Source organism: Portunus trituberculatus, chromosome 38 (assembly GCF_017591435.1).
Source record: "Portunus trituberculatus isolate SZX2019 chromosome 38, ASM1759143v1, whole genome shotgun sequence".
NCBI lineage: Eukaryota > Metazoa > Arthropoda > Malacostraca > Decapoda > Portunidae > Portunus > Portunus trituberculatus.
In genome coordinates, this window is record NC_059292.1 from 2,145,001 (window position 1) to 2,171,595 (window position 26,595).

Here is a 26,595-nt window from a genome sequence, read left to right on the forward strand (position 1 = left end):
TCTCTCAAACATCTTCCCTTTCTGTGTGTGTGTGTGTGTGTGTGTGTGTGTGTCATCATTAGTTAGGAGACATTGAGGTAAATGATGAGATGAAAAGAGGATTTATGAGCCACTCTATGTAAATGAAGATTTTAAAAGAAAAAATCAGATGGTAAGTTCTACTTGCAGATAAAAACTTTTGTTTCTTAGTTTGCTATATTTCTGATGCTATGTCTTAAAAAGGCTCTCGTGACCTGTGTATAATTCAGGAACACATCACCAGCTGTCTGTATTGGCTGGAAACTCAGGCACTCAGGCAACCAAAAGTAGATGCCACAAGTCATCTCTTAAGTACACATTCAGCTCCTGCCACAGACATGTCAGGTGAGGATGCCAGGCACTGACTGGCAGTAAAGAACTGCCAAATATAGAGGACTGGAGCTTTTCCTCCTAGAAAATCAAAGAAATTAGTCAGAAAATATATGAAACATTCTAGTGAAATTTTATGACTATACAATAAATAAAAAAAATACATCCTGACCATTTGTTTTCAGTTTGTCCTTCTCTTTTTAAGACTCTTCTCATCCAATGGGTCTCTCTTCCTTTTAGAGTCATCATCACTCCTTTTTGCTGAAGACTCTCGAGTCTCTCTTCGAAGAGATTTTTGGGGCGTCTCCTCAGCTCGCACTAACATCTGGGTGGTGAGGAAGTCCTGAAGGATGGAGATGGTAGAGAGTCAGGCATCTAGCTTCTATGTTGGAAATTTGTCTTAATTTTCTGTTATGGTAATTGGACTGGAGTGAAGTATTAATTGGAATGAAAGTGATCTTTCAATGAAATAAGTTCAATACTTATCAATATCAATTTCACAGGTCATGTAGGATAATGAAAATGTGCCCAAGAAAGAAAGGAGAGAGAGAAGAGGAGACTTACCTGGATGGTGGAGACAGCATCCTTCATCATGTGGTGGGCCATGTGGTAAACGTTGTGGTCGCGGGTGTTGTACATGGTGGCATTGAGGAACATGAGCATGATGTCGCGCTGGAACTCTGCAGTTGTACGAATCGCGCCGCTCTCAATGTTGCGCTTGATTCTTTGCAGATCCATTGGTCTGAAGGAAAACATGTATTTTCCTATTGCTATAACATGTACACCTCCTAACCTATGTAATCTCAAAGTACTTCATATTTCCTTATCTTTTCTTTTCTTTATCTTCTTACTGAATCCATGAATACCTATAATTATCATTCACTGCCATTATCTTTCATAATTTTTTTTGACATCTTATTGTTGGCAATAAAATCTATACATTGTTATAAAACCTAAACCTATGAGAAAAAATCATACACAATATTAGTGGTATTTAGTATTCTTCAGTAAATTGACATGACTTGAGCCAATGGCTGTCTGTCACCTACCTATAAACAATGGAGTGGTAACCTGGAGCCTGATCATCGGTGATGGGCCGCAGGAAGAGTGAGGCAAATTTGTGGGCAGCAATGTCGTTCCACAGTATCATGATGGGCTTCTTCCACGACTTGTATGCCCGTTCATTCTCAGAGTCGTCCCTGAGGAAGAAACCTATTAGAGTTACAGACACCTTCACCAGACATGACTTTGTCTCCTGCCTTGAGTAAGCTGTCTTCTCCTCCTTCACATCCACACTGCTAGCCTGACGTTACTTCCATCTTCTTGTCATTTTATTCAACAAACATCAAGTGGCTCTGTGTTCTTTGGCCCAGTCACTAAGATATGATGTGCATGCTTGGCAGACTGTAAGCTCTGCAAGTCGTCAAACATCTAAGGGTTTTCGCCACGAACCCATAATGTGTTGATGCTGGGGAGTTGGGGGTTGACTCTGAAATCAGCGGAGAAGAGGAGCCGATGTTTTCGCCCCCAGAGATCTTCCTTTTTCTGCTTCCGAAGGTGCTTCCCTCTTCCTCACTCACCCAGTCCCTGGAGGATTGGGTCCTTATATCACTAAGGCTCAGAGGAACACAATGAATTCTCTCTCTCTCTCTCTCTCTCATAATTAGGATGCTATATGAAAACCAGAAAGCAGTTTGTAAGAAATTTCATGAAATGGTGATCTTTGCCTAATTCTGAGTGCCTAGATGAAATGAAACTCATGACAGGAACTGAGATTATGAGAACTAAATAGATATTATTAGTGGATTATCAGTGGGTGCATTGGAGTGGTGGGTTTAGGTCACTTATCAATAGACAGGTGCATGCAGACATTTCATATCACCACATCATTGATTCCTACTACTCATCACTTCAGTCAAAAAAAGCTATAAATTTGATCAATGACAAGTGGTCCGATTATAGGAATATTCTCTTTAATTTAAATGTTCTCAAAACTTCTTGATGCAACTATGAAAATGTGCAAGCAAATTTCAGTAATTTCCAATATTCTTTGGATGATCTGAGTTAAAGAAACTGTACAAAATTCAAAATAAATTGATATCTTTACTCAATACTTTGCTTTTAAAGATGAGGATGACCACGAGCAACAGAAGAGCATCAATTTATTCCTGTCCTTACACTCCCATCTTTCCCTGCCTTGCATGCTCTAATCAATCCAATTCTTCTCAAGCTATTTGATTATTGTCTTTCCAACTGATTAAGGGAGCCATCCTCTAGTACACACTATATCATACTAATAACATGCAGTTAACAAGATCAGAAGAACAGTTGGCATGGATACAGCAATAGAAGATAGCAAAAAAGATGATGCAACATTGCAGCAATAAGAAAGAGGCTGAGTCAGAGGAGAGCAGTTGATAAAATAAAAAGCTTTTGATTCCACCCTGTCTAAAGGAGTTGTATGAGTGGAACTTCCACATACTTGTGAAGCATACTGCATACATGGACAGATAAGGTCCCTTTACAGAGTTAGCAGTTCGGGGATGAGAAAAACTTGCAAAGACAACTCAGAACACCTAACTTCATAGAAGCTGTTTTAGCAGGAGGTAAGATGTGAAATTTCCAGCTTAGATTATAAATAAAGGCCAGACCAAAGATAGTCAGTAAAGAAGAGGGGGACAGTTGATATTCATTGAAGAAGAGGGAATAGTTGTATGGAAGGTTGTGTTGAGTTCATAGATGGAGAAATTGAGTTTTTGAGGCATTAAACAATACTAAGTTTTCTCTGCCCCTATCAGAAATTTAAGTGTTCTGTGGTTTCCCTGTGTGATCCGTTTACTTCCTGAAGGATTTATCATCTATACAAAGATGTGTAAAAGTGCAGGGTGGTATTATCAGCATAGGAGTGGATAGGATAAGAAGTTTGGTTTATATCATTGAAGAATAATAGAAAGAGAGTGGGTGACAGGACAGAACCTTGAGGAACACTATTAGATTTAGAAGAGTAGTGAGTGTCTACCACAGTTATCCTATTCATATAAATCAACCACTACAAGGTGCTGCATCTGACCTTAACCACTCAACATTTCATGGCTTCACTTCACATGACATGCTTTCATTGCTTTCACTATCCACATACCATCCATCCACCCATCCACACTTTCAAACATTTCCTGAGATTATATAAAAAAATATTGTAAGCTCTGGGTTTCTACTAACCACCTTCACATGTGGGGCTCTATTTTGACAGCCTACATGGACCTCTCTATATGACAATCTATCAGTGAGACTAATTTACTCTTGTTACAACATAAAAAGATGTATGCAGGTGTATTCCCCACAAGGACTGTTAGGGCCATGTTAACATATATGCATTAAAAGCTGCTCTCTATTCATCCCTCTCACATGTAACCACTCTTACTTGTTCCACTGACAAACTCACAACTCTTGGTTTTGACACTCTTCACATGGTCCATCCATGTCATTCATGGTCTTCCCCTTTGCCTCGTGTGCTTCACATCCAATCCGATAATCTTCTTCCATCCTCTCTACACAAGTAAATCCTGGTAACAATCCTTGCACTAACTGATCAACCAACTCATTTCTAACATCATTCTTTTGTTTTTTCTCACTATGCATCACTTGAGGTGTATTCCTCAGACAGCCTATCACCACCACATTCAATCTATTTTCTCTTGCTCCAACATTCCACTGTCCAGTCCTAAACATACTTATACTTGCATGATGAAAATATGGTTACCCTCACTGTTCAGCTTATCAATAAGATAAAGTATTGAGAATTGTTTGTGACATCAGCACTTAACAAAACAAATAAGGAATAAAATCTCACTCTTCTAGTATACAAAGCTATTGCAGCTTCCATTACAGTAAATAAATAACTTAATTGATGATTACTATATTGAATAAAATCAAATTCAATCAGACTAGTAACTAACTTGTATTATTGAGCCAGCAAAAGTGTTCTTAAATCAGCTAATCTGAAGAATGTCAAGAAGATTTGGGACTGGGCAGAGGAACTACAATGTGGTCACGATAATGTGGTAATCATCAGGTTTCATTTGGGCCCCATGCATTTCTTTCACAATTCTAATCTCTGTAATTTTGTGTTCTGCTGGTTCCTTATTAATCATACCTAATATAACAGATAAACTTCATTTTCAAGACTTATAAATATAAAATTTGTTTGTTAAATAATTACACACAAGCCTCATGACTTCTAACTTGTCATATGTTGCTTCTAGTGTCTCAATAAACAAAGAAGGTACTTCTTTTTACTAGACAGCAGGATAATGTTTAAGCATCTTCACTTTACACTAAGTTTGATGGCTGGTACTACTAAGGGTCTCGTGACTGAAGAAAACTGCAGTAAAGAGAGCGGTGTTTGGTTCAAGTTTTAAAAGCCAAAGATAATGACAACTGTGCAAGGAGAAAGCATTAAGGTTGTTCTGATATTTATAAACTTCTTGGGTTTCCTGTGTAAGCAGAAATTTTCCCTTTACAGTGAACCTCTCCAGGCTGTAATACAACAGAGGTGTGCTGGGGAAAAACATGAGAAAGGGCCACCTTTTCAGTATGCAGTGCACATCACCCACTTTATACTCAATGCCTAACAGCTGCTACGTAACACAAGCAAAGGAAACTCATCCAGCCAAAGCATCAACCTGGAATCTCTAAATGGCGTCAAGTGCAACAAATAACAGAGAACTCAGCAATACATCAACCACCACCACCACAATGGTATTTAGCAAATTAATAATGAAAAACTTTTCTTTCTGTTCCCTGATGGTGAACTTCCAGTGTAAAAGCAACTGGTTAGCCAGTCTCAAATACTAATTACTGCTATTGTATTAATATATATCAGGTGCAAATACACACTAAAAATATACAACCACCTCAAGAAGGTAGTACTGTTTACAATATACATATCAACACTAATGTTTAGACAGGCAAAACAACAACCAACATACTTGCTATCCTGACTCTCCAGAGGATCTTCCTCCTGCTCCTTCTTTATCACAATCTTCTTGGGCTTCTTTTCCCCTTCAGAGTTTAAGGCATTTTCTTCAGTTTTTATCACTTTTGCAGGTGGTTCTTCTTCTTCTTCTTCATCTGTGGACTTCTTACTTGGTTGCGCTTCCTCTTCTTTGTTTTCTGTCTTGTTATCCCTTTCCTTTTCCTCCTTTGCCTCTGCTCTTGTTGTTTCTTCATTTTCCTCTTCTTCCTTCTCTTCTTCTTCCACCTCCTCTTCTTCCTTTTCTCCCATCTCTATGTTCTCTTCCTTTTTAACTGTTTTCTCCTGGTTTTTCTCACAGCCTGCTTCTTCACCTGTGCACTTATTTCCCTCTTCTGGTGTACAGGTGGTGTTGAGATCTTTCTCCTCCACTTCAGCTGATGATGTTGCTACTTTTGCAACATTTTCACTTGTTTTGGATGAAGTCACTTCTGTTTTGTGTTCCTCACTTTTTTCCTCACTACTACAATCAGTCTCTTTGCTTTTTTCTTCTGTTTTTATCTTGTTTTCTTCTATCCCTGATTCTCTTATTTTCTTGCCTTCTAGCCTCTCATTTTTACTGTCTTTTTCCTCCTGCAACAATTCATTGTGTTGGAAAAAATCATCAGATACTTAAACATATTAAGTGGCTAAATGAAAGGCAGTTTTGGAAATGAATACAGAAAGAGAGAGACCATATCTCCTTAGCAAACAAAAGTATAAATATTATGATCCACAATAACACTTGGAACATTATCAAGATTTAGTCATGTGTATACAATGGTGACAATTGAGTATGTTTCTAAAGAACAGCTTGTTTTTCCAACTCTTTTGGTCAAAACCTGGCCAATTTTTCCATAATACCCAATTTTTTTTCTGACTTCTCAAATTTTGAATAATTCTTTTCAGACTATACTCTTTAGATAGTGGTATCTTTATGGTGATAAACCAGAAACCCTCTAAAAAAATTTATATATATATATATATATATATATATATATATATATATATATATATATATATATATATATATATATATATATATATATATATATATATATATATATATATATATATATATATATATATATATATATATATATATATATATATATATATATACACACACACACACACACACACACACAACAATAAACCCTCATTATATCTGATCAATCAGGGGAGCTCCTTGTTGAAATATCCAAAAATCTGAAAAATTTGATGTCCGGTTGCCCACCTCATAAAACAGTGAGCGTCCAATATATATACAAAAAAAAAAGGTTGCTATATGGAGCCTATTATTTACATAGAAGTATGTACTGCACATCACAAGATACAAATCACAAATAAGGCAAATAAGGGTCACGCAAATGACCAAAACTGTGATCGGTAAGGTGGCACAATGCAGACTGAATTACCTATGCACGGGGGATGCATGGTTTGGGAAACACTGGTGCCCAGTTGGTAGCACCCGAAATACCTCATATCCAACTTATAAGTGTCTGATATAGTGAGAGTTTACTATCTCTCTCTCTCTCTCTCTCTCTCTCTCTCTCTCTCTCTCTCTCTCTCTCTATATATATATATATATATATATATATATATATATATATATATATATATATATATATATATATATATATATATATATATATATATATATATATATATATATATATATATATATATATATATATATATATATATAATAATAATAATAATAATAATAATAATAAAATAAAATAAAATAAAATAAAATAAAATAAAATAATAATAACAACAACAACTAACACAAAATAATAAGAAAAAGATACAAACCATCTGAAACAAATTCTTCCTTACCATGGTCAAAAACTTTCCCTCACCTTTACTTCAGTCTCCTTCTCTTGCAGTTTCCTTGACGACTCTTCTTTATTCGACTGATCTTGTTCCTGCTCCTCCCTTACTTCCTTTTTCTGCTTTTCCTCCTCCTTTTGGTCAATTTTTCCTTCACTTCCCTGCTCCTGTTTTTGCTCCTTCTCCTTCTCCTCATTGTGGGAAGTTTTGAGCTCCTTTTTAGAATCACTAGCCTCATCTAGTTTCTGAGTGGCAGTTTGTGATACAGATGAGTCCTTCTCCTCTTCTTTTATAGATTCTCCAGAGGTTACTGTCGCTGTGATAGTGAAAACAAAGAAGTTAGTATTGGATGGGAAGAGCAAAGAGGGGAAAGGATGAGCTTGCACTTCTAAAATCCTCCTGAGCATCAAAAAAAAGTATACAGCCACATAGATAGGAACGATATAGGATGGTGTAAGCAGTTATAAAGGTAGGGATAGCTAAATATGCATAGATGTGTATGTACCTAGCACAGGAAATGGTACAAAGGTGTTCTAGAAGTACGCTTAAAACAATACTCTCCACAAGCACCTCACTTACCATCTTCACTCTAAGACAACTACCATTACTTTGGATGCTACATATTACAGCTTCTTACCTTCTTTTCTTTTCTCCTCCATGTGAGTGTCCTTCTGACCTTCTAACGTAGCCTCTGCACTTTCCCCATCTCCTGGTGTGATGGCTGTGTGGTGAAATTACATCGTCATAACAAGGATTCTCAGATCATAGGACATAACACTAACAACTTAACATCTACCTGTGCCATCATCACTATTTAATATAAAATATCATGAAAATTATCTCTAAGGTACATGAGAATTAGAAGTAAGCACGGTCCTTTGATCATAGCTAAAATAAAATTTTCAAAACACCATTCCCCTGAAGTGCCTCATTCTATACAATTTTGTATGTGTCTAAGCTTTAAGATTCTATGAGTGTCTTTGAAGATTTTTTTGCACTCAGTGGTTCTATAGTAGTTTTATTTCTATTGTTTCCATGACAAGGTCAGACTGATGAAAAATATCTATACAAAACAAATAATATTGCTATCAGCAGCCAGCTGACCAAGATATAAGATCTCATGGGGCTGAAGTGTGGCCAGCCAGTATGCTGCATCCACACTTCCCTTCCAGTCAATCCAACTAAAAGCATTACAATGACAGCCTTGAGACTTGAGCTCCACCACACATGCTGTTTATTTCCTCTTCCAAAGAAAGAAGTGAAGATAATAAGTTTCTTGGCGGGTTCCTGAAAATACCTTTCCAACACTGGCCAAAGCAAGAACAATAAATGATGAAGAAGCATAGAAGGAAGAAGATGTAGAATCCCACTGCATCAAATGATGACTGGATGAAAAAAGAAAGAAAAGGAATCAGGATGAAACAATGAAACAGGTATATGATGTCATCACTGTGTGCTCATGAGGACAGTCTGGTAATTATTATCACACAATTTCAATAATTTATGTCACTGCCTCCCAACATTATTGCCTTAATATTTTTTTTTTCTTTTGTGTGTGTGTGTGTGTGTGTGTGTGTGTGTGTGTGTGTGTGTGTGTGTGTGTGTGTGTGTGTGTGTGTGTGTGTGTGTTTTACCTATTTGTGTATTACAGGGCCCGAGCTAAGCTCTCTGTGACCTGTCTCCTTGTCCATTCCTGTCATATCTCTCTTTCATCTGATTGACACACACCGCGTCAACGACATCACTGCTCAGTTTATTCCACTTATCAATGCTACGATGCGGGAAACTGTACTTTCTCACGTCATTTAGACAGATGTCTTTTATTAGCTTTTTTCCATGTCCTCAGAGATGATTACTTGTGGTCACCTTTATCAACTCTCTGTCCAGTATGTCAATCTTGTTCACCAATTTATACATAGTTATCATGTCTCCTCTTGTTCTTCTCTCTTCTAATGTGGTCAGCCCCAGCTTCCTCAGTCTTTCCTCATAGTCTAACTCCCTGAGTCCTGGTACCATCCTTGTTGCCAGCCTCTGTACCCTTTCCACCTTCTTCACATTTTTCTTCATATGCGGTGACCAGACACATGCTGCATATTCTAACTGGGGTCTTATTAAGGTACATAATATCTTCTTCATCATTCCTTCATCTAGGTAGTGGAATGCAAGGCCAATATTTTGAAGCATGTTGTATGTTTTCCAAAAATCTTGTTAATGTGTTTCTCCGGTGACAAAGTGTTTTGCACGTTACTCCTAAGTCTTTCTCCTCATTGGTCTCTTTAATTTTCTCATCACCCAGCCTGTAATCCCTGTTTGGTCTGTATCTACTTCTTTCCATTTTCATAACATGGGTCTTGTCTATATTAAATTCCATCTGCCACTCCTTACCCACTCATATATTTTATCAAGATCTTCCTGTAACTTGTTACAATCTTCCACATTCTTTACTCTCCTCATAATTTTAGTATTGTCCGCAAACATGTTCATGTAACTGTCAATTCCTACTGGCATATCATTAACATAAATCAAAAACATGATGGGACCCAGCACTGCCCCTTGTGGAATTCCACTGTTTACCTTCTTCCACTCGGACTTCCTTCCTCTCACCATTGTTCTCATTTCTCTTCCCATTAAGTAATTTTCCATCCATTTTGCTAGTTTATCATTTACTCCTCCAATCATCTTTAGTTTCCACATCAGTCTATTGTGTGGTACTTTATCAAAGGCCTTTCTCAAGTCCAGGTAGATAGCATCGATACTGGTCTATAATTTAGCGGTTCCATCCTACTACCATTCTTATATATAGGCACAAAGTCAGCTCTTTTCCACTCTTTCGGGACTAATCCTGTTCGTATGGAGGTTTCCACAATATCAAATACGGGGTTCAACAATTGATCCTTACATTCATTTAGCATCCTCCCAGATATGCCATCAGGCCCCATTGATTTATTAATATCCAGATTGCTTATAATTTTCCTTACATCTTCCTTAGTAACCATGATGTCCTGCATTTGCTTTATTTCCGTAGGCCTTCCTCCCATAAAATGCTCCTCCTTTGTAAACACTTTGCAAAAGTTGTCATTCAAAATTTCAGCTATATCTCCAGCATCTTCATATACTTCTTCCCGTTTTTACCTTTTCTATTGCCTCCCTTTTATTTAGTTTTCCATTTATGAATTTGTAAAACATTTTTGGGTCACTATCACAGTTTTCCACCACCCTCTGTTCATATTCCTTCTGTGCTGTTCTCCTTACTTCAACATATCTATTCCTTGCTGTTTTGTAGACTTCTCTTGATAATACATCACTGTTTTTCTTAAGTTTCTTCCATGCCTTTTCTTTGTTCTTTTTTGCTTCTTCACAATTTCTATTAAACCACTGTTTATTATTTAAAGTCCTCTTTCTGTGATATGGCACAAACTTTTTCACAGCAGAGTTATACAAATCCATAAATTTATCGTATTTCAATTGCATATCCCTTTCCTGGTATACCACGGACCAGTCAATTTCATTAAAGAACTCCCTTATATGGTTATAATTTGCCCTAGTATAATTTAATTTTTCCTCCCTGCGTTCCACAATCTTATTCGTGCTTAATTCCGTATCCAGCTCAAAGCTTAGGACATCATGATCGCTTTTCCCCAAGGGACATTCATGTTCAATTTCCTCTTTTAGAGAGATGCCCCTGGTAAATACCAAATCCAACCTTGCTGCAACATCTTGTCCCCTGCTCCTTGTTGGTTATCTCACCCACTGTGTCATCAAGTTATTTGTTGCTACATTTAACAGTTCCTCTGCCCACTCACCACCGTTCATCACTTCGTAGTCCTCCCACACTATTTCTTTTACAATTAAAGTCCCCTACTATCATCACTCTATCCTTTCTGATGAGTTCTTGCTTCATTCTGTCTAGAGTATTTCTCATCACCATTTGGTACTGTTCATATTCCCAAGCACTGGTTCTGGGTGGTATGTATACTGTTATAATATTAATGTCCCTCTTGCCATCTGTTATAAGCACACTTATCACTTTCTCATTTCTCTTACTATAGTTCACCTCCTTCACTATCAGATCTTCCTTAGTAAGAACCATTATACCACCACCTCCTTTATTTTTTCTATCATTTCTCCATACTTAGTAGTGTTTTACAACAAACCAATCTAGCTTTATTTCGGGCCTTAGCTTTGTTTCCACCACACACATTATGTCCGGTTCATTATTTCTTAGGTAATCCATACATTCTAGCCTCTTCGTGTAAGTCATTTTTATTCCATTCCTAGTCTCATTCTTCCATGTAATGTCTATTCCGTCTGTTTTATCCACCACTTCTTTAGCCTCCCATTTCTCATCCTCCAAAAAAAATTGGTCTTTTCCTCCTCTGTTCTTTCGTCATTCCTCTCCTTCACTTCAGTTACAAGCTCCTTCATTTTCATTCGCTCATCTTGTGACATATGTCTTCTTATGTAAATTGTTTTGGTTTCCTCAGAGTCCTTAAGTTTCCAAGCCCTCCTCAACAAGGCCTCCGCTGCCACCTGAGACTTTAATTTCAATTTTAATGGTCTATTCTTGCCTTCCTCAAAAGCTCCCAATCTCACACTTTCTTCTACCTCAGCATATAGGTCCTCTTCTTCCACAGAGATCTTGTTCAGTAAAGACTTAATCCTGTCATTTTTCTTATCCCTCCTGTCCTGCCAGTTCCTGTTAGTTTCTTCCCTCAATCCTATTATGATCACACATTTTTTCTTTTCAGCAATATCTCTCACCACATACTCATTTTCCTTTAGTGCCTTTACCATTTCACTCTGCGTAATCCCTTTATTTTCCTCTTCCTGCTTTTTTACTATCTCCCTAAACAACCTTTGTACCTCCTGATGTTCATGGTTCACTTCTTTCATCCTGGTATCAATTAGATTAAGGCATTCCTCCTTCCTCAAGTCCCCTTCGGATATTTTCATCTCCATTTCCATGAGTTTAGCCTTCATCTCTTCACATTGTTTCCTTAGTTGTTGGTTTTCTTTCTCCATCTCTACTTTTTCCTTCAATAGCTCTTTATTCGCTAACGTTAACAAATAGATCTCTTTTTTGAACAAATCATTCTCGGCTAGAACTCTATCCAGTTTTTCTTCTATGGACAAAATGTTTAGGAACTTACTTTCCAGTGCCTGGATTCTTGCATCCATATCTAATTTCTCCAGTCCTTTTGGCGTAGTTATAAAACCTTCAAAGTCTCTGGCTTGTCTAGACGCCATGTTTGTTATCGTCAGCTGATTACGGCCGAAACAATCACCGCCCACACTCTCCTCTCAGGGATCACTCTCCATATCCCTCACTTTCAACACTAAGCGACAGTAGGACATTAACAGGACACTAACTTAGAGTTACCCGGGCCCTGTAACACCACAGGTATTTTCCTTCTTCCCGTCCGCAGCCAGAGACGAGCCGTCCTCTCTCGGCGACGGCGACAGTGTGTGTGTGTGCGTGTGTGCATGCGTGCGTGCGTGCGTGTGTGTGTGTGTGTGTGTGTGTGTGTGTGTGTGTGTGTGTGTGTGTGTGTGTGTGTGTGTGTGTGTGTGTGTGTATTTACCTAGTTGTATTATACAAGGTTCAAGCGGGGCTCATAGTGTCCTGTCTCCAGATCTCCATTTATCTAATTTTTCCTTAAAAATATGCACATTATGTGCTGTAACACCTTCATTATCCAATGCATTCCATTTTTCCACCGATCTGTGTGGAAAACTGTATTTTCCAATATCCTTCACACTGCCTCATCCTGATCTTCTTTTCATGTCCTCTTGTCCTTCCATCTTCTGTCAACAGCACCAGGTCTTCTTTATCTATCTTTTCAATAACATTTACTATCTTATACATTGTTATTAGGTCCCCACATTCTCTTCTATCTTGTAAGGTTGGCAGTCCCATTTCCTTCAGTCGTTCTTTATATCTGAGGTCCTTTAGTTCCAGAAACATCTTTGTAGCAATCTTCTGTATCTTTTCCAACTTTCTTATATCCTTTCTAGAGCTCGGAGACCATACCACTGCTGCATATTCCAGCCTTGGGCGTATCATGCTTGTGATGATGATGATGTGTGTGTGTGTGTGTGTGTGTGTGTGTGTTCACCTAGTTGTAATTTTACAGGGCCTGGCTATCATACTCGTGTGGCCCCGTCTCCATATCTACACACATCCAACTTTCCTTTAAAACTATGCACACTCCTCGCTGACACCACCTCCTCACTCAAACTATTCCACACCTCCACACATCTCTGTGGGAAACTATATTTCTTCACATCCTTCAAGCATATTCCCTTGGCTATCTTTTTACTATGCGATCTCGTAGTTCTATTTAAATTTTCCTCTCTCAACGTCATTTGTTCATTATCCACTTCATCCAAACCGTTCAACAGTCTATAAACCTGTATTAAATCTCCTCTTTCTCTTCTTTGTTTTAAGGTAAGCAAATTCATTTATTTTAATCTCTCCTCATAGGTCATTTCTGCCAATTCCAGTACCATTTTTGTTGCCATTCTCTGCAATCTCTCCAGCTTCCTTATATGTTTCTTTTTATAAGGGGACCAAGCCACTCCAGCATATTTCAATCTTGGTCTAATTACCATACTAATTAATTTCTTCATCATATCTTTATCCATATAATGAAAGGCTAATTCAATATTTCTAATCAAATTATATGTTTCTCCAAACATCTTGTCAATATGAGCCTCAAACTGTCCATGGTCTTGTATTATCACTCCCAAATCCTTTTCCTTTTCCACCTTTTTCAACACTACTTCACCCATCTTGTATGACCCTCTTGGCTGTCTTCCCCATCTGTGTGTGTGTGTGTGTGTGTGTGTGTGTGTGTGTGTGTGTGTGTGTGTGTGTGTGTGTGTGTGTGTGTGTGTGTGTGTGTGTGTGTGTATTCATCTGGTGCCAACAGACTCATTCACCAGCTTTTACCTCTGTATGTTTTTAGGTAGGACATCACTGTCAGAGGGCATTTGATCTACAGGAAGATTATCTTTCACAAATTATGGCTTTACAGCTTTACAGTCTACAAAAACATTACATAACAAAAAAACTAGATGGTGAATATTCAAACACTATAAACAAACGTGTTTAGCATGACTACTTTACAATGGAGAGAGTGAGACTAATTATTGTGACTCTTGTTCTTACCTGTACTCTCTGTGGGCTTTATGGGCTCAGCAGGTTTTATTTCTTCTACCTTTACTTGTTCTGCACATCCCTTGTTGTCAGAGCAGCTCTCTTCCTTTTTTTCACTTTTACTAGTAGGATCAGACTTTTTTTCCTGTTAAAAAAATCAAATAAGATAAGGGATGCTCCTTAATATACAAAGAGGAACACCTTTACTTTTTCTTTCTTCTTATGCTTCTTTGTGTGAGTGAAAGAGAGTTGCACAAAGGGGACAAAACAGTATAAAAAGGTTCATTCTTCTCTCCCAGAAATCTTGCATGCAAGACATAGTCATGAAAAAATTGACAAAAAAATAATCTAATTAAAAATAATGAAAAACAATGAGTCTCCAGAAATAAATACAAATAAATTGTAATTTTATGTATATACTATATTTTTCACTTGCCTTCATAGATCTTCCTTCATAAGTTAGATGTAAATAATTGCAATAAAGACTGTAGTAATAGTATAAGTAGTAGTAGTAACACTAGTACCATTAATATAATAATAATAATGATAAGACCATATGGTGGAGTGGAGGGTGGCATGTGTGGTGGAGTGTGAGGTTCTTTTCATTGAATTGTGCTTACAGTCTTTTGAAAACATTCCAAGACATTCTGATCTGCACTGATAAAACAGGAATGTCTGGTGGAAGAGAGTGAGGATCAATGGGATGCACTTGGAGGCTTATCATCAACGCTTAGTACAGGATACCAACGGCCATAAAGGGAGACAAGGAATCTTAGATGAATTCCTATTAACTTTATATTTTTCATTTTTCTACACTGTCTATGGTTCATTTACTTACAACATATTCACTTCCTGGCTATGGTTCTTAATAATGATTGTAAATATGACGCAAATCCATATTACTGCACTTTTATAACAAATTACTGGTTACATGATGGAAAAAATGCACTTGGCTATGGGGTTCATGGAGTCACTCACCTCCTGTTCCCTTGATTCATATGATGGTCCTGGCAAATCATTTAGTCTTGGCAGTGGACAGCCAGGAGTGCTGGGAGGAAGGTCTAGGAGGAGAGACAATGTTGATGTGCCTGCAAACAAAGATATATAACTTCACCTAACTTCTTACCTGTTAGAGTAAGAAAGCTTTCTATTACCTATAGAATTTGAATAATCCAGAGCTTATTTGTTTTGATGTTACACAGTGGTAAGGAGGCAACATGACTATGCTATAATTGTTGGTTTATTTCAGAGAAACTTATTAAATTGTATATTATGAAAAATTCATCTGACAATTCTTTTCTTCTTGTACTTGTCAATCTCGATGCTATTTGGTGAGTAGTTGTAGAGAAGGGAATGACCTACACACATACAATATACTATCTTTTGATCCATGGGCCAAGGGGTAGCCAAGAAAAAATATACTAAACTCCAAACATCAAAGAGTTGGAAGCAACATTGTATCTCACTGCAAATGTTGATGGAAGGAATATTCATTACTATAAACAAAGATTTTTTTTCTTAATGACTATCATTTCAAGATACAACTACAATGCCTCCTATATTTATGTGAAGTATGCCACTGAAAGCAAGGAAAAGTTGAGCTTACAAAACCTGAGTATAAATGCATCGCCCTGACTAGATAATTCATTTATATGCTTCTCAACTGGTGTCCTAGCAACAAACACTCTTCCTTAGCTGAGTACCTGAACTGGAGGCAGTGGGGGTTGACTTGTCCTTGTCAGATGTGTTGGTGCCTGATATGGCTGAGGACACCAGGTTCTGCAGGGCTTCAGAGACTGGAGAAATGCCTATTGCCCTCATGGTCCTGTTCCCCAGCTGGAGGCAGAATCAGAGAGTAATGTCTGTGATGTGATTTCAAGCACTCCCAAATTCACAAATCATACACACAACACCATTAATCATAAAATGCATTGTCAGGTCAGAAATCTGAAGAACAAGAGAGGACAGATGTAGAACACGAGAGAACCCCAAAACAGACTACACATGCACTCACTCATTTCTGAGCCCCATAAGGTCAATGCAGCACCACATTTGCATTGTAACTGCAGCCTGGGATCCTTTATTGGAAGGCGTTGGACAGCATTGATGTACCCAGCTATGATGAGCAGACGTTCCCAAAGGCCAAAAATAAGTGCTAAGTTGGAGTGTGTGTGTGTGTGTGTGTTATGGCAATCAAATGTGCCAAATGTAAATTGCAAGTACAAGTGGATGGCAGTTACTAGTGGGGGTCACTGCAGCAATTTATTTATTTATTTGTTATTTCTAAATGACCCTCATTCACTAGTAAAGAAAGTCTAGTGTCCGAGAATTTAAAGTCTATGTGATCATGTGACTGTAATGATAAAATATACTACGAGTAGATATGTGACTGACAAACTATTGTACATGCTTCAATAAAACTGAAACTAGCTGAGGAAGAGAATAGGCAAAAAGACCAGTTGGTGCCACTCCCACATAATGAAACAAAGGCCTAAAATTCATTCAACACATCACACATCCTGAGTTTTTGTGTGGGAGAATCAAGCTGTGGAAAAGAGGAAAGACAGATTACAGCAGTATACTACAATGAACAGCATCTGTGTGCAGTGTGCTGCTGCAGGATACAATGCAATGATAAATGATCTCTTGCAGGCCAGGTGAGGTGACTGGGTGGGTCATGCCAACAAGCCAAATATGAAAGGGATCATAAGAGTGAAAAGTGTCAATATCAACCTCCACCATCTGCTACACCACCACATACAAAGACCAAACGGACATGGGATGATACATACAAAGAAAAACAAACAAAGAAGGAACAAATCATAAGTTTTACAGAGATTCTTATTACTTTCAGCTGAACCCAGAAGAATACAATTCGCCCTCCCTGACCTGGGTTAGTGGGGAAGAGGCTGCCCCGGGGACACCCGTGATGGGGGAGGACTTGCTGAGGAGGGAAGACAGCAGGGGAGAGGTAGGGGTGGGTCTCGCCTCGCTCTCCCCAGCACCACTTTCATCTTGACTCTGCAGTAACAGAACTAAACTTCATTATGTGCCTCCCTGGTTCTTAGAGATATGACTCCCAGTAAAAAGTGATCATTCTAATACTGAAAAAAATAAATAAACAAGTAAATAAAAAAAATGGCTTCAGTATCTCAGTAAATTGGAGGTTAAAAATACCTTCCTATCACTTGAGGAAATATCTCTAAGGAACCCATGAAACAGTTCAAGTTGGTGAGCTTATGGTTGTATTAGGGCATTTTTATGAATCAACCTGGGAAATGACTTGAGAGAGAAAATGGACTACCAGTTGGATCATGAACCAGGAGTAATGCAATTCAAGAATATTAATTTATCATACGTAAATTTTGTATTCACATTATTTGTATGGAAAAATTCTAGAGAACCAAAGAGGATTTCATCTGCCAATTTAGGTGAGTTTCTAAAAACATATATGCCTGATACCAGACAACTTTCAAGGGCATTGTGGTTGGAAACTGACAGCAACATGTTTACACTTTAGTCTTCAGACATAAACCATCAAGAAATCTGCTTCGTCTAGTGAGAAACTCCAATCCATTGACACTATCCACAAAAGCACAGAGCAAAAATTATCAAAAAATTTTAAGCTAAAAACAGAGAATTATACTAACAAAGTGCCATCAATGTAAGCTATAAGTAAAGTAGAAAAAATGAATAATGCACCATTCATCCTCATAGTGTTTGGAAGCAGGTCATGCTTTAATGACTGAGAAATACAAATGAAAGAGAAAACATACACAGAAAGCATATTAACCTTGTTACTAACTAGACTCTCTGAGGTGACTTCATTCTGGTCTGGACTCTCCACTGCACTGTCCACCTCCGACGATGTCTCCGAGAGCCCACTGCTGCGTCTGCTCTCCGCCACACTGCCACACCCGCCCACTTGCAACTTGGGTTTCTTCTTGTGAGGCGGCTGAGGCACTGTTACACGGAGAGTAGCAGTGACTAGTAACAGTGCTTGGGGAAGTACTCTGCTTGCCTAAACACAAGCATCACAGTGGTAGTGAGGAGAGTGATGGTGGTGCTGGACACAGATGTAAATAAGAACCATAAACCATGCAGGTGTGAAAAAATACAAGGTTTCCATCCATTCTGTCATTACTGCTTGTCATACTTTGAGTTGCCTCTCCCCATGACCACCAACCTAACCCTTCCTTTTCAACCTCTTCTACCCAGTGGGTGATGGGTCACTGAAAGTTATACACCAATGTCTACCAGTAATGTCAAAATTTAACAAGCAATACACTTTGATGTATTGGTTGGTCAGGCTTTCTTGAATTAGAATAAGATAAAAAGTAGAGTAATTTTGTATACAAATAGTTGCATTACGTGTTGCCATTACTGTTATAAATAAAAATGTGTAAAGGTTCTCAGATACTTCCACTATTCTTCACTGAAACTCCAGTTGACAATTTTAAAAAGGTGAGGCATGCATAGATGCTGAATGTAAAAATCATATAGTCATCCACAACACTGGTGGCTAAGGATATATGAATATTCAAATCCTGTAAACGAGCCTTCAAATTATTTATTGTGAATAAATATGTGACTGGAATTTAATAAAGCACTTGTACTGGCAGTATGAATGTGGTGCAAAGGGGGAGCTGGGTATCACTGTGGCCTTCCAGACAGCACCACAGGGCAGAAGAGGTCGATGATAGGAGAGCTACATTAGGCATTAGGCTCAGAGGTCACAATGTAAGTGGTTGATTTACACCCCAGCAGTCTGACAGGATGAAGAGTGTACAAGATCACACAACCATCCATTCACTCCTGACTTCTATGCATCTTCATCACTTCTGCACTGTTACATCTCTCCTCTGAGCCCATCATGGACACACATGTCCATCATGTCCACAAGACTGGAGGGGAACTGAACTGAATCCATAAACAACAGAGAAGGAAGAAATGTGATCCACCCTCATTATTGCCATGGATCCAAAGCCAAACACAAGACTTCATTCAATTATCTGGGCACTATAAGAAGCAAGGCTGGAGAGCAGGCCAACATCAGAAGCACTGCAACTCACCTTTTGGTCCCTGGTGCTTCAGTGCTTGCTGAATGGCTGTGATCTTCTCCTCACGTTCCTTTAACCACTGCTGCTGCCGCTGCTCCTCTTCTTCCTCCTCCGCATGCTCCCTGTGAAATCACAAAATGTTATAAGAATCCTGGCCTCTGCATTCTTCAAATTATATATCTCTCTCTGCTTCCTTTGATAATGTACTTGCATTCAAATGGCAAATTCACAATTTTTTGGCACTTACAACATCTCTTATCTTAGAAAAGCAGTACCACAAAAACAATCATAGCTTTAACTAAAATCCATTGCACTTCCTATGCCTACTAAGCAAAACTAAGTGCCATGATAAAGAAAATATCATGAAATGTACAACAAATGTGTAAAGTATAATAATATTCATGAATTGACTTTCCATAGCAGGAACACAGAAAGCAATGGTCATAAAGATTGTATTCATGAGAAAGTTAATTAAGTCAGTTAATAGAATACTGCACCATATCATGATAAACAAAACTCCTTAACCTTATGTAATCCTACTTTCTCTGTGTGTTATCAGGATGTAATATACAGTAACAGTAACACTGCAAACCAACCACCATCTTGGTTAGGGAACTTCTCTGGTGTGCCAAACCCAAAAGACACCGGATCCCAAAGAAACAGAGATACCCATACACATAGGTACAATATAAAATCTGCCAATAATTGCTATTGTCTCAAAATGTTCTGGATATATTCTTAACAAACATGGTAATTAAATATTCATCTTGCAAACAAGTAATCTGATAATGGCTTGACAAGACAACAGCAGAGAGCAACAGTGAGTAGGATTAGAGAAGGGAAAGTAGGGAAATGCACTGCATTTTGCTTATCCTAAATTTTAAATCTATACTTTAATATAATCATAATATATGAATACTATAATTCTCCAGTTCCATTCTAATTTCCTATAAGAAAGTGAATCTAAATACTACTGGATCATATGAAATAAATAATTTATGTAAATACTTACTTAACAAGTTGTTCCCAAAAGGCATCCAATTGATTATCTAGCTTCCCAGACTCCAGCTGCTGAATTTCCTTCCTTAGTTGGATGTAAGAAGCTTTCTCCTCCGCCTCCAGGGCCCGTAGCTCTTCTACACGCTCTGTTCCATAAGTAAATAGTTAAAATTCTTTTAATATGCCTGGAAACTAAAGAATCTTTCCTAAATCAACCCTTAAAATGAAATGCAAAGTGAGCAACAGATTGATAGTACAACCACAATACAGGCCATTACACCTCTTGCCTGTAAATAATCACCACAAAACCTAAACTCCTGAAAATGTGAAGTAGCAATGACAACAAAGATAAAAAAATTCATGGAACTGCAACCTTGCACAAATGAGGAGAAAACAACATGTATACTCACGTTTACTCAACATCTTAGTCACTATTTCACCCGGGGTCTCATTGCCTCCGTCACCACGCTCCCGCTTCCTCTTGGGAGTGTCAACACGCTCCAGCAGACGGGCATACTGCAGGGCACAGTTCTTAGTGGAGTACCAGTCAGGCGGTCGACTCGTCTCATTGGTGAGCATCTTTATGTTCCTTCTGACAGCAACCCTGCAAGACATAGACACCACTAGTTAGGCATTGAAACAATTAAGATTAGAGAGCAAAGAATTATGACTAATGTGAGTTTCCTTGACCATGGCCAATGTAAGTCACTTTATTTGCAAGATCACATAAATGTACATGAAGTGCAATGTCTCCCAATATAATCTACTCAAATTGTAAGTTCTATTAGATGCACATCAAGACTAGCTCTCTGCTCACCAGTTCTGGTCACCACTTCGCATGACAGCCGACGCCAGGCACAGCTGCTCCCTGGTGGTCCACGTGTCCACCTGGTACTGCTTTAGTTTCAGCCCTGCAGAAAAACATGAATATTTACATTAATGTACATGTAAATGTAAAGGCTGAGAATTGCAAATTCTTTATTAATAAGAGACATTACTTAGACAAATAGTAAGTATACATATAAAAGAAAAAAAATTATTAACTGAAAAATCAGACAACAGACATAGTACACATTTCTGCACCATAATTCATAATACGTAAGACAATAAAATGTAAAAGCACAAAGGAATTCCACAGACACATTCCTACGTTTCTTTTAATTTTCAGGGGTTTCAAACAACAGCCTGCTTAGAGAAGGCACAGGAACATGTTGGTAACACAAGTCAGGAAAGTGAGTCACTACTTCGTACTGACTGAAAGTGTTTCATATCCAGGTGTGGATAAATGAACTGCTTCTTCCCATGGTAGTAATAGACACCTACCGAAACAATAATCTACTCCCAGCGAGGCCTAATTGCACTAGTTCAGGGGGTGCTGTAAACCTTCCATTAAAGCTAGTTGTGATCTCGCTGAATGCTTCCCTTTCTGTCTCACAACTCAAGGGGGCAATCACAGCTTGCCCTCTAAAGACAACTTGCCTTCTTCACACAAAACTACAAGCACTTACCACACATACACCCTTCACTTGAAAATCAAATTTAAAAGAAAAAAGGTGACTCCAAACCATGCCTCAGAGTCCCCTCCTGGGGAGGGGACCACAAATGTCCCCAGGTCAGACTCTTCTCTCAATAATAACCCCAAATGCCTTGACACCTCCCTCAACTTTTTCTATATTAACTTCTGCAACATTCGCAGTCTTAGATCTAATTTTCAATCTGTAGAACACCACCTCTCCTCTACTAAACCTCATCTTCTATTCCTCAACGAAACACAACTGTCTGAGGCTACCGACAGTAGCCCCTTCTCTGTTCCCTTCTACTTTCTCTATTCTCATATTTGTTCCAAAGCTGGATGTTGCGTCTATGTGCACAATAACTTAACTTGCTCTCGTGCCGACGCTCTGGAATCTTCCGAGTTTTCCACCATCTTCCTTCGACTCAACAATCACTCTAACTAAATTCCTCTGTGCTGTCTATCTCTCCCCTAACTCTTCTGACTATAGTAAATTCTTCACCAATTTAACTTCCAAAGTAGAGCACATTCTGTCCCTGTACCCTTTTGCAGAGATTTCCATTCTTGGAGATTTCAATGTTCACCACCAGTTTTGGCTTTCCTCTCCCTTCACTGACCATTCCGGTGAACTAGCCTTCAACTTTGCTATCCTCCATGAACTACAGCAACTGGTGCAACACCCTACTCGTATTCCTGACCATCTTGGAGACACACCCAACATTCTTGATCTCTTCCTCACCTCTAATCCTTCTACTTATGCTGTCACCTTTTCATCTCCGTTGGGCTCCTCCGATCACAATCTCATCTCTGTATCTTGTCCAATTTCTCCAATCCCTCCTCAGGATCCCCCCAAAGCGGAGGTACCTCTAGCGTTTTGCCTCTGCCAGTTGGGGGACCTGAGGAGGTATTATGCTAATTTTTCCTGGAATGATTACTGTTTCCGTGTCAGAGACCCATCTGTTTGTGCTGAACGCATAACGGAGGTGATAAATGTCTGGCATAGAGGCGTATATTCCTCATTCTTTTTCTCAACCTAAACCTTCTAAAACTTGGTTTAACTCAGCCTGTTCTCATGCTATCCATGATACAGAGGTTGCCCACAAAAGGTACTTGAGCCTTCCATCTCCTGAATCTCAAGCAATTTATATCTCTGCCCAGAATCATGCCAAGTCTGTTCTTCAACTTGCCAAACACTCCTTCATAAATAGAAAATGTCAAAATCTTTCAAATTCAAACTCCCCTCAAGACTTCCACCATCTAGCCAAAAAAACATCTCCAATAACTTCACTTCTTCATCTTTCCTTCCTTTATTTCATTCTGATGGCACCACTGCCATCTCTTCTGTCTCTAAAGCTGAACTCTTCTCTCAAAACTTTGCTCACAACTCCACCTCGGATGATTCTGGGCTTGTCCCTCCCTCTCCTCCCTTTGACTATTTCATGTCTACAATTCAAATTCTTCATAATGATGTTTTCCAGGCTCTCACTGGCCTAAACCCTCTGAAGGCTTATGGTCCTGATGGGGTCCCTCCTATTGTTCTCAAAAACTGTGCTTCTGTGCTTGCACCTTGCTTGGCTAAACTCATTCAACTTTGTCTATCAACTTCTACCTTTCCTTCCTGCTGGAAGTTTGCCTACATTCAGCCTGTTCCTAAATAGGGTGACCATTCTAATCCCTCAAACTACCATCCTATAGCTTTAATTTCCTGCTTGTCTAAAGTTTTTTAATCTATCCTGAATAGGAAGATTCTCAAACATCTGTCACTTCACAATCTTCTATCTGATTGCCAATATGGCTTCTGTCAAGGTCACTCTAATGGTGATCTTCTGGCTTTCCTTAGTGAGTCTTGGTCATCCTCCTTTAGAGATTTCAGTAAAACTTTTGCTGTAGCGTTAGACATATCAAAAGCTTTTGATAGTCTGGCATAAAAGCTTTGATTTCAAAACTGCCCTCCTACAAGTTGTATCCTTCTCTCTGCAACTTTATCTCAAGTTTCCTTTCCAACCATTCTATTGCTGCTGTGCTAGATGGCCACTGTTCTTCTAAATCTATTAATAGTGGTGTTCCTCAGGGTTCTGTCCTGTCGCCCACTCTCTTTCTATTATTCATTAATAACCTTCTAAACCAAACTTCTTGCCCTATCCATTCCTACACTGATGATACCACCCTACATCTTTCCACATCCTTTCAGAGATAACCAACCCTTCAGGAAGTCAACAGATTATACAGGGATGCCACAGAAGGCCTGACTTCTGATCTTTCTAAGATTTCTGATTGGCGCAGAAAAAATCTAGTAGTTTTCAATGCCTCCAAAACTCAATTCCTCCATCTACCAACTCAACACAACCTTCCAGACAACTATCCCCTCTTCTTCAATAACACTCAACTGTCTCCCTCTTCCACAAAGAATATCCTCAGTCTGTCCTTTACTAATAATCTTAACTGGAAACTTCACATCTCATCTCTTGCTAAAACAGCTTCTTTGAAGTTAGGTATTCTGAGGCGCCTCCGCCAGTTTTTCTCGCACTCCCAACTGCTAATTTTGTACAAGGGCCTTATCCGTCCTTGTATGAAGTACTCTTCACAAGTTTGGGGGAGTTCCAGTCACACAGTTTTACTAAATAGGGTGGAATCAAAAGCTTTTTATCTCATCAATTCCCTCCTCTGACTAACTGTCTTCAGCCTCTTTCTCACCGCCAATATGTTGCATCTCTTTCTATCTTTTATCGCTATTTTCATGCTAACTGTTCTACTGATCTTGCTAACTGCATGCCTCCCCTTCTCCTGCGGCCTCACTGCACAAGGCTTTCTTCTTACTCTTGTCCCTATTCTGTCCAACTCACTTAGACAAGAGTTAACAAGCACTCTCAATCATTCATATCTTTCACTGGTAAACTCTTGAACTCCCTCCCTGCATCTGTATTTCTGACTTCCTACGACTTGTCTTCTTTCAAGAGGGAGGTATCAAGGCATTTGCTCCCTAATTTTGGCTGACGCTTCTATTTGTAGAGAACCAGCACTCAAGTGGGCCCCACCCCCCTCTCATGCCTTCACACCACGTACACAGCCAACCCAGGACCCCAATTCTCCACAAGTGCCAAACAATGTCCGGAAGCAAAGTTAACCCAAAGAAAGGTTAATGTTTACTGTTAGTCCTTGTCAGTAACCCATGACATGACTATGTACATGTTGTGGCAGTATAGTCGCTGTACTTCACGTTTATGAAATTTTTTGCAGGATTGGCTATTATTGACTCATATTGATGTTTTTGATACTCAACACATCGTGCCAGAAACAGAGTTTGATTAGGTTTAGGTTAGATTAAGTTTGCTTTGGTTTAGTTGGTGGGTAAACCGAAGTAAACCAAAATTTTAATTTCCAAGAAAGTCTAAGGGAACAAACAGCAATATTTTACAAAAAAGAAGGCTCTCATGAATTTTTTTTACCAAAAGAAACTAACTTAGCACTGCAGTGAACACGCTAATTCAATTTCACTACCATACAAAACATTCCTCCTCAATACAATCACCTTGAAAAAGAAAAATGGCCAACATAATCATCCGCTCCCGCACAACGGCCGTCCCCTCCCAGCCTTGCCTCTACACCGCCCCTCCCTCCCTTCTCTAATGTAATGCTTCCCTGCCCCTCCTGCAAGTCCTTCAGGATGAAGATTCCCCTAGGAAGCCCAAGGGTTGTAAATGAGGGTTATACATACGCTCCTGAATCGAGGCGGCCATGGCTATTTGCTATCTTCAGTTGCTTCCTCCTGGTGAGACAGATGCCGGTCGAGGGTTGCTGGACGGCCTCTCGTAGCAGCCCCCTTTGGGTGTCTTTTTGTAGTTTATTGGTTGAGCTTTAATTTTCCCTTTTTTCACAAATTTATATAGTTCAGTTTTCACTTCTTTGTCTATTAATCGGTTGAGCTTTGTTGTGGTGTTCCTCTCCTTCCTCTTGTGTCTTCTAGGTACTTTATATTGACCCTCCTTATTACTATATTTCCTCGATTGTTTCTTCTTTTTTATCCATTGTGACTCTTTGGCTTTTTCACCTTATCTCCCGTAATTTTATTGCACATTCTTTCTCATTACATTAGTCTGGGTTTGACGCTGATTCATTCAGTTCGAGTTAATTAATTTCACTACCTACCACTTACTCATTCTTCACTGTGTAGATTAAGATCACGAGTATACATACGACTTAAGAGATTGACCATTGCAAGGTCTATTTTATGTTTGAAGTAGGTACAACATAAGCGGCGGATGGAACCTGCCGGCCCCCCCATTGGGCATAGAATATTTACCTGAAGCAATTCAAGAAAATTGCATATACTGTACAAAACTGTTAATACATATAAAAAATCATAAACTACTGTATGTATGTAGCTCACTGAACACAGGCTGAAGGATGAATCTATGAGAGACAGGGCACACAGTCACACTGCATCACATCTCAGAACAAACTTTGGATATCATTCAAGAATATCCATGAATGTGGCAGGCCTTGATGGTCCTGTGACCAAAATTCAGCAATGAGTAGGTACTCCAAGATAGAAGTGCAGAAGCAGGCAGGAATGTCTAAGAGTTTATCAGTAACAGGATGCTAGCTTGTTAACTCTTGCATTAAACAGTTGACATTATTTATTTTATATATATATATATATATATATATA

At 38.8% G+C, this 26,595-nt stretch overlaps 1 protein-coding gene across 5 annotated transcripts in view; it reads right to left on the minus strand.

Annotated features, from left to right (window-relative positions):
- Window positions 1-26,523, minus strand: part of LOC123514792 (bromodomain-containing protein 8-like) — a 26,625-nt gene extending 102 nt beyond the window's left edge. Inside the window, exons 1-18 of one of the 5 annotated variants that reach the window (XM_045272967.1) lie at window positions 25,642-26,523; window positions 21,231-21,324; window positions 20,824-21,017; window positions 20,427-20,559; window positions 19,427-19,536; window positions 18,148-18,317; window positions 17,244-17,375; window positions 16,058-16,190; window positions 15,333-15,442; window positions 14,367-14,499; window positions 7,833-7,916; window positions 7,225-7,511; window positions 5,337-5,953; window positions 1,801-1,935; window positions 1,398-1,547; window positions 913-1,090; window positions 521-691; window positions 1-429 (exon numbers count right to left, since the gene is read on the minus strand). The exon at window positions 1-429 is cut by the window's left edge and continues 73 nt beyond it. In XM_045272967.1, the coding sequence (XP_045128902.1) occupies window positions 530-691; window positions 913-1,090; window positions 1,398-1,547; window positions 1,801-1,935; window positions 5,337-5,953; window positions 7,225-7,511; window positions 7,833-7,916; window positions 14,367-14,499; window positions 15,333-15,442; window positions 16,058-16,190; window positions 17,244-17,375; window positions 18,148-18,317; window positions 19,427-19,536; window positions 20,427-20,559; window positions 20,824-21,017; window positions 21,231-21,324; window positions 25,642-25,663 (2,844 nt within the window). In that variant the 5' untranslated portion in view covers window positions 25,664-26,523 and the 3' untranslated portion in view covers window positions 1-429; window positions 521-529. Of the gene's footprint in view, window positions 692-912; window positions 1,091-1,397; window positions 1,548-1,800; window positions 1,936-5,336; window positions 5,954-7,224; window positions 7,512-7,832; window positions 7,917-14,366; window positions 14,500-15,332; window positions 15,443-16,057; window positions 16,191-17,243; window positions 17,376-18,147; window positions 18,318-19,426; window positions 19,537-20,426; window positions 20,560-20,823; window positions 21,018-21,230; window positions 21,325-25,641 lie in introns of all 5 variants that reach the window. The other 4 variants (XM_045272966.1, XM_045272968.1, XM_045272970.1 and 1 more) reach the window with 4 other exon arrangements.
- Window positions 26,524-26,595: the final 72 nt, after the last annotated feature.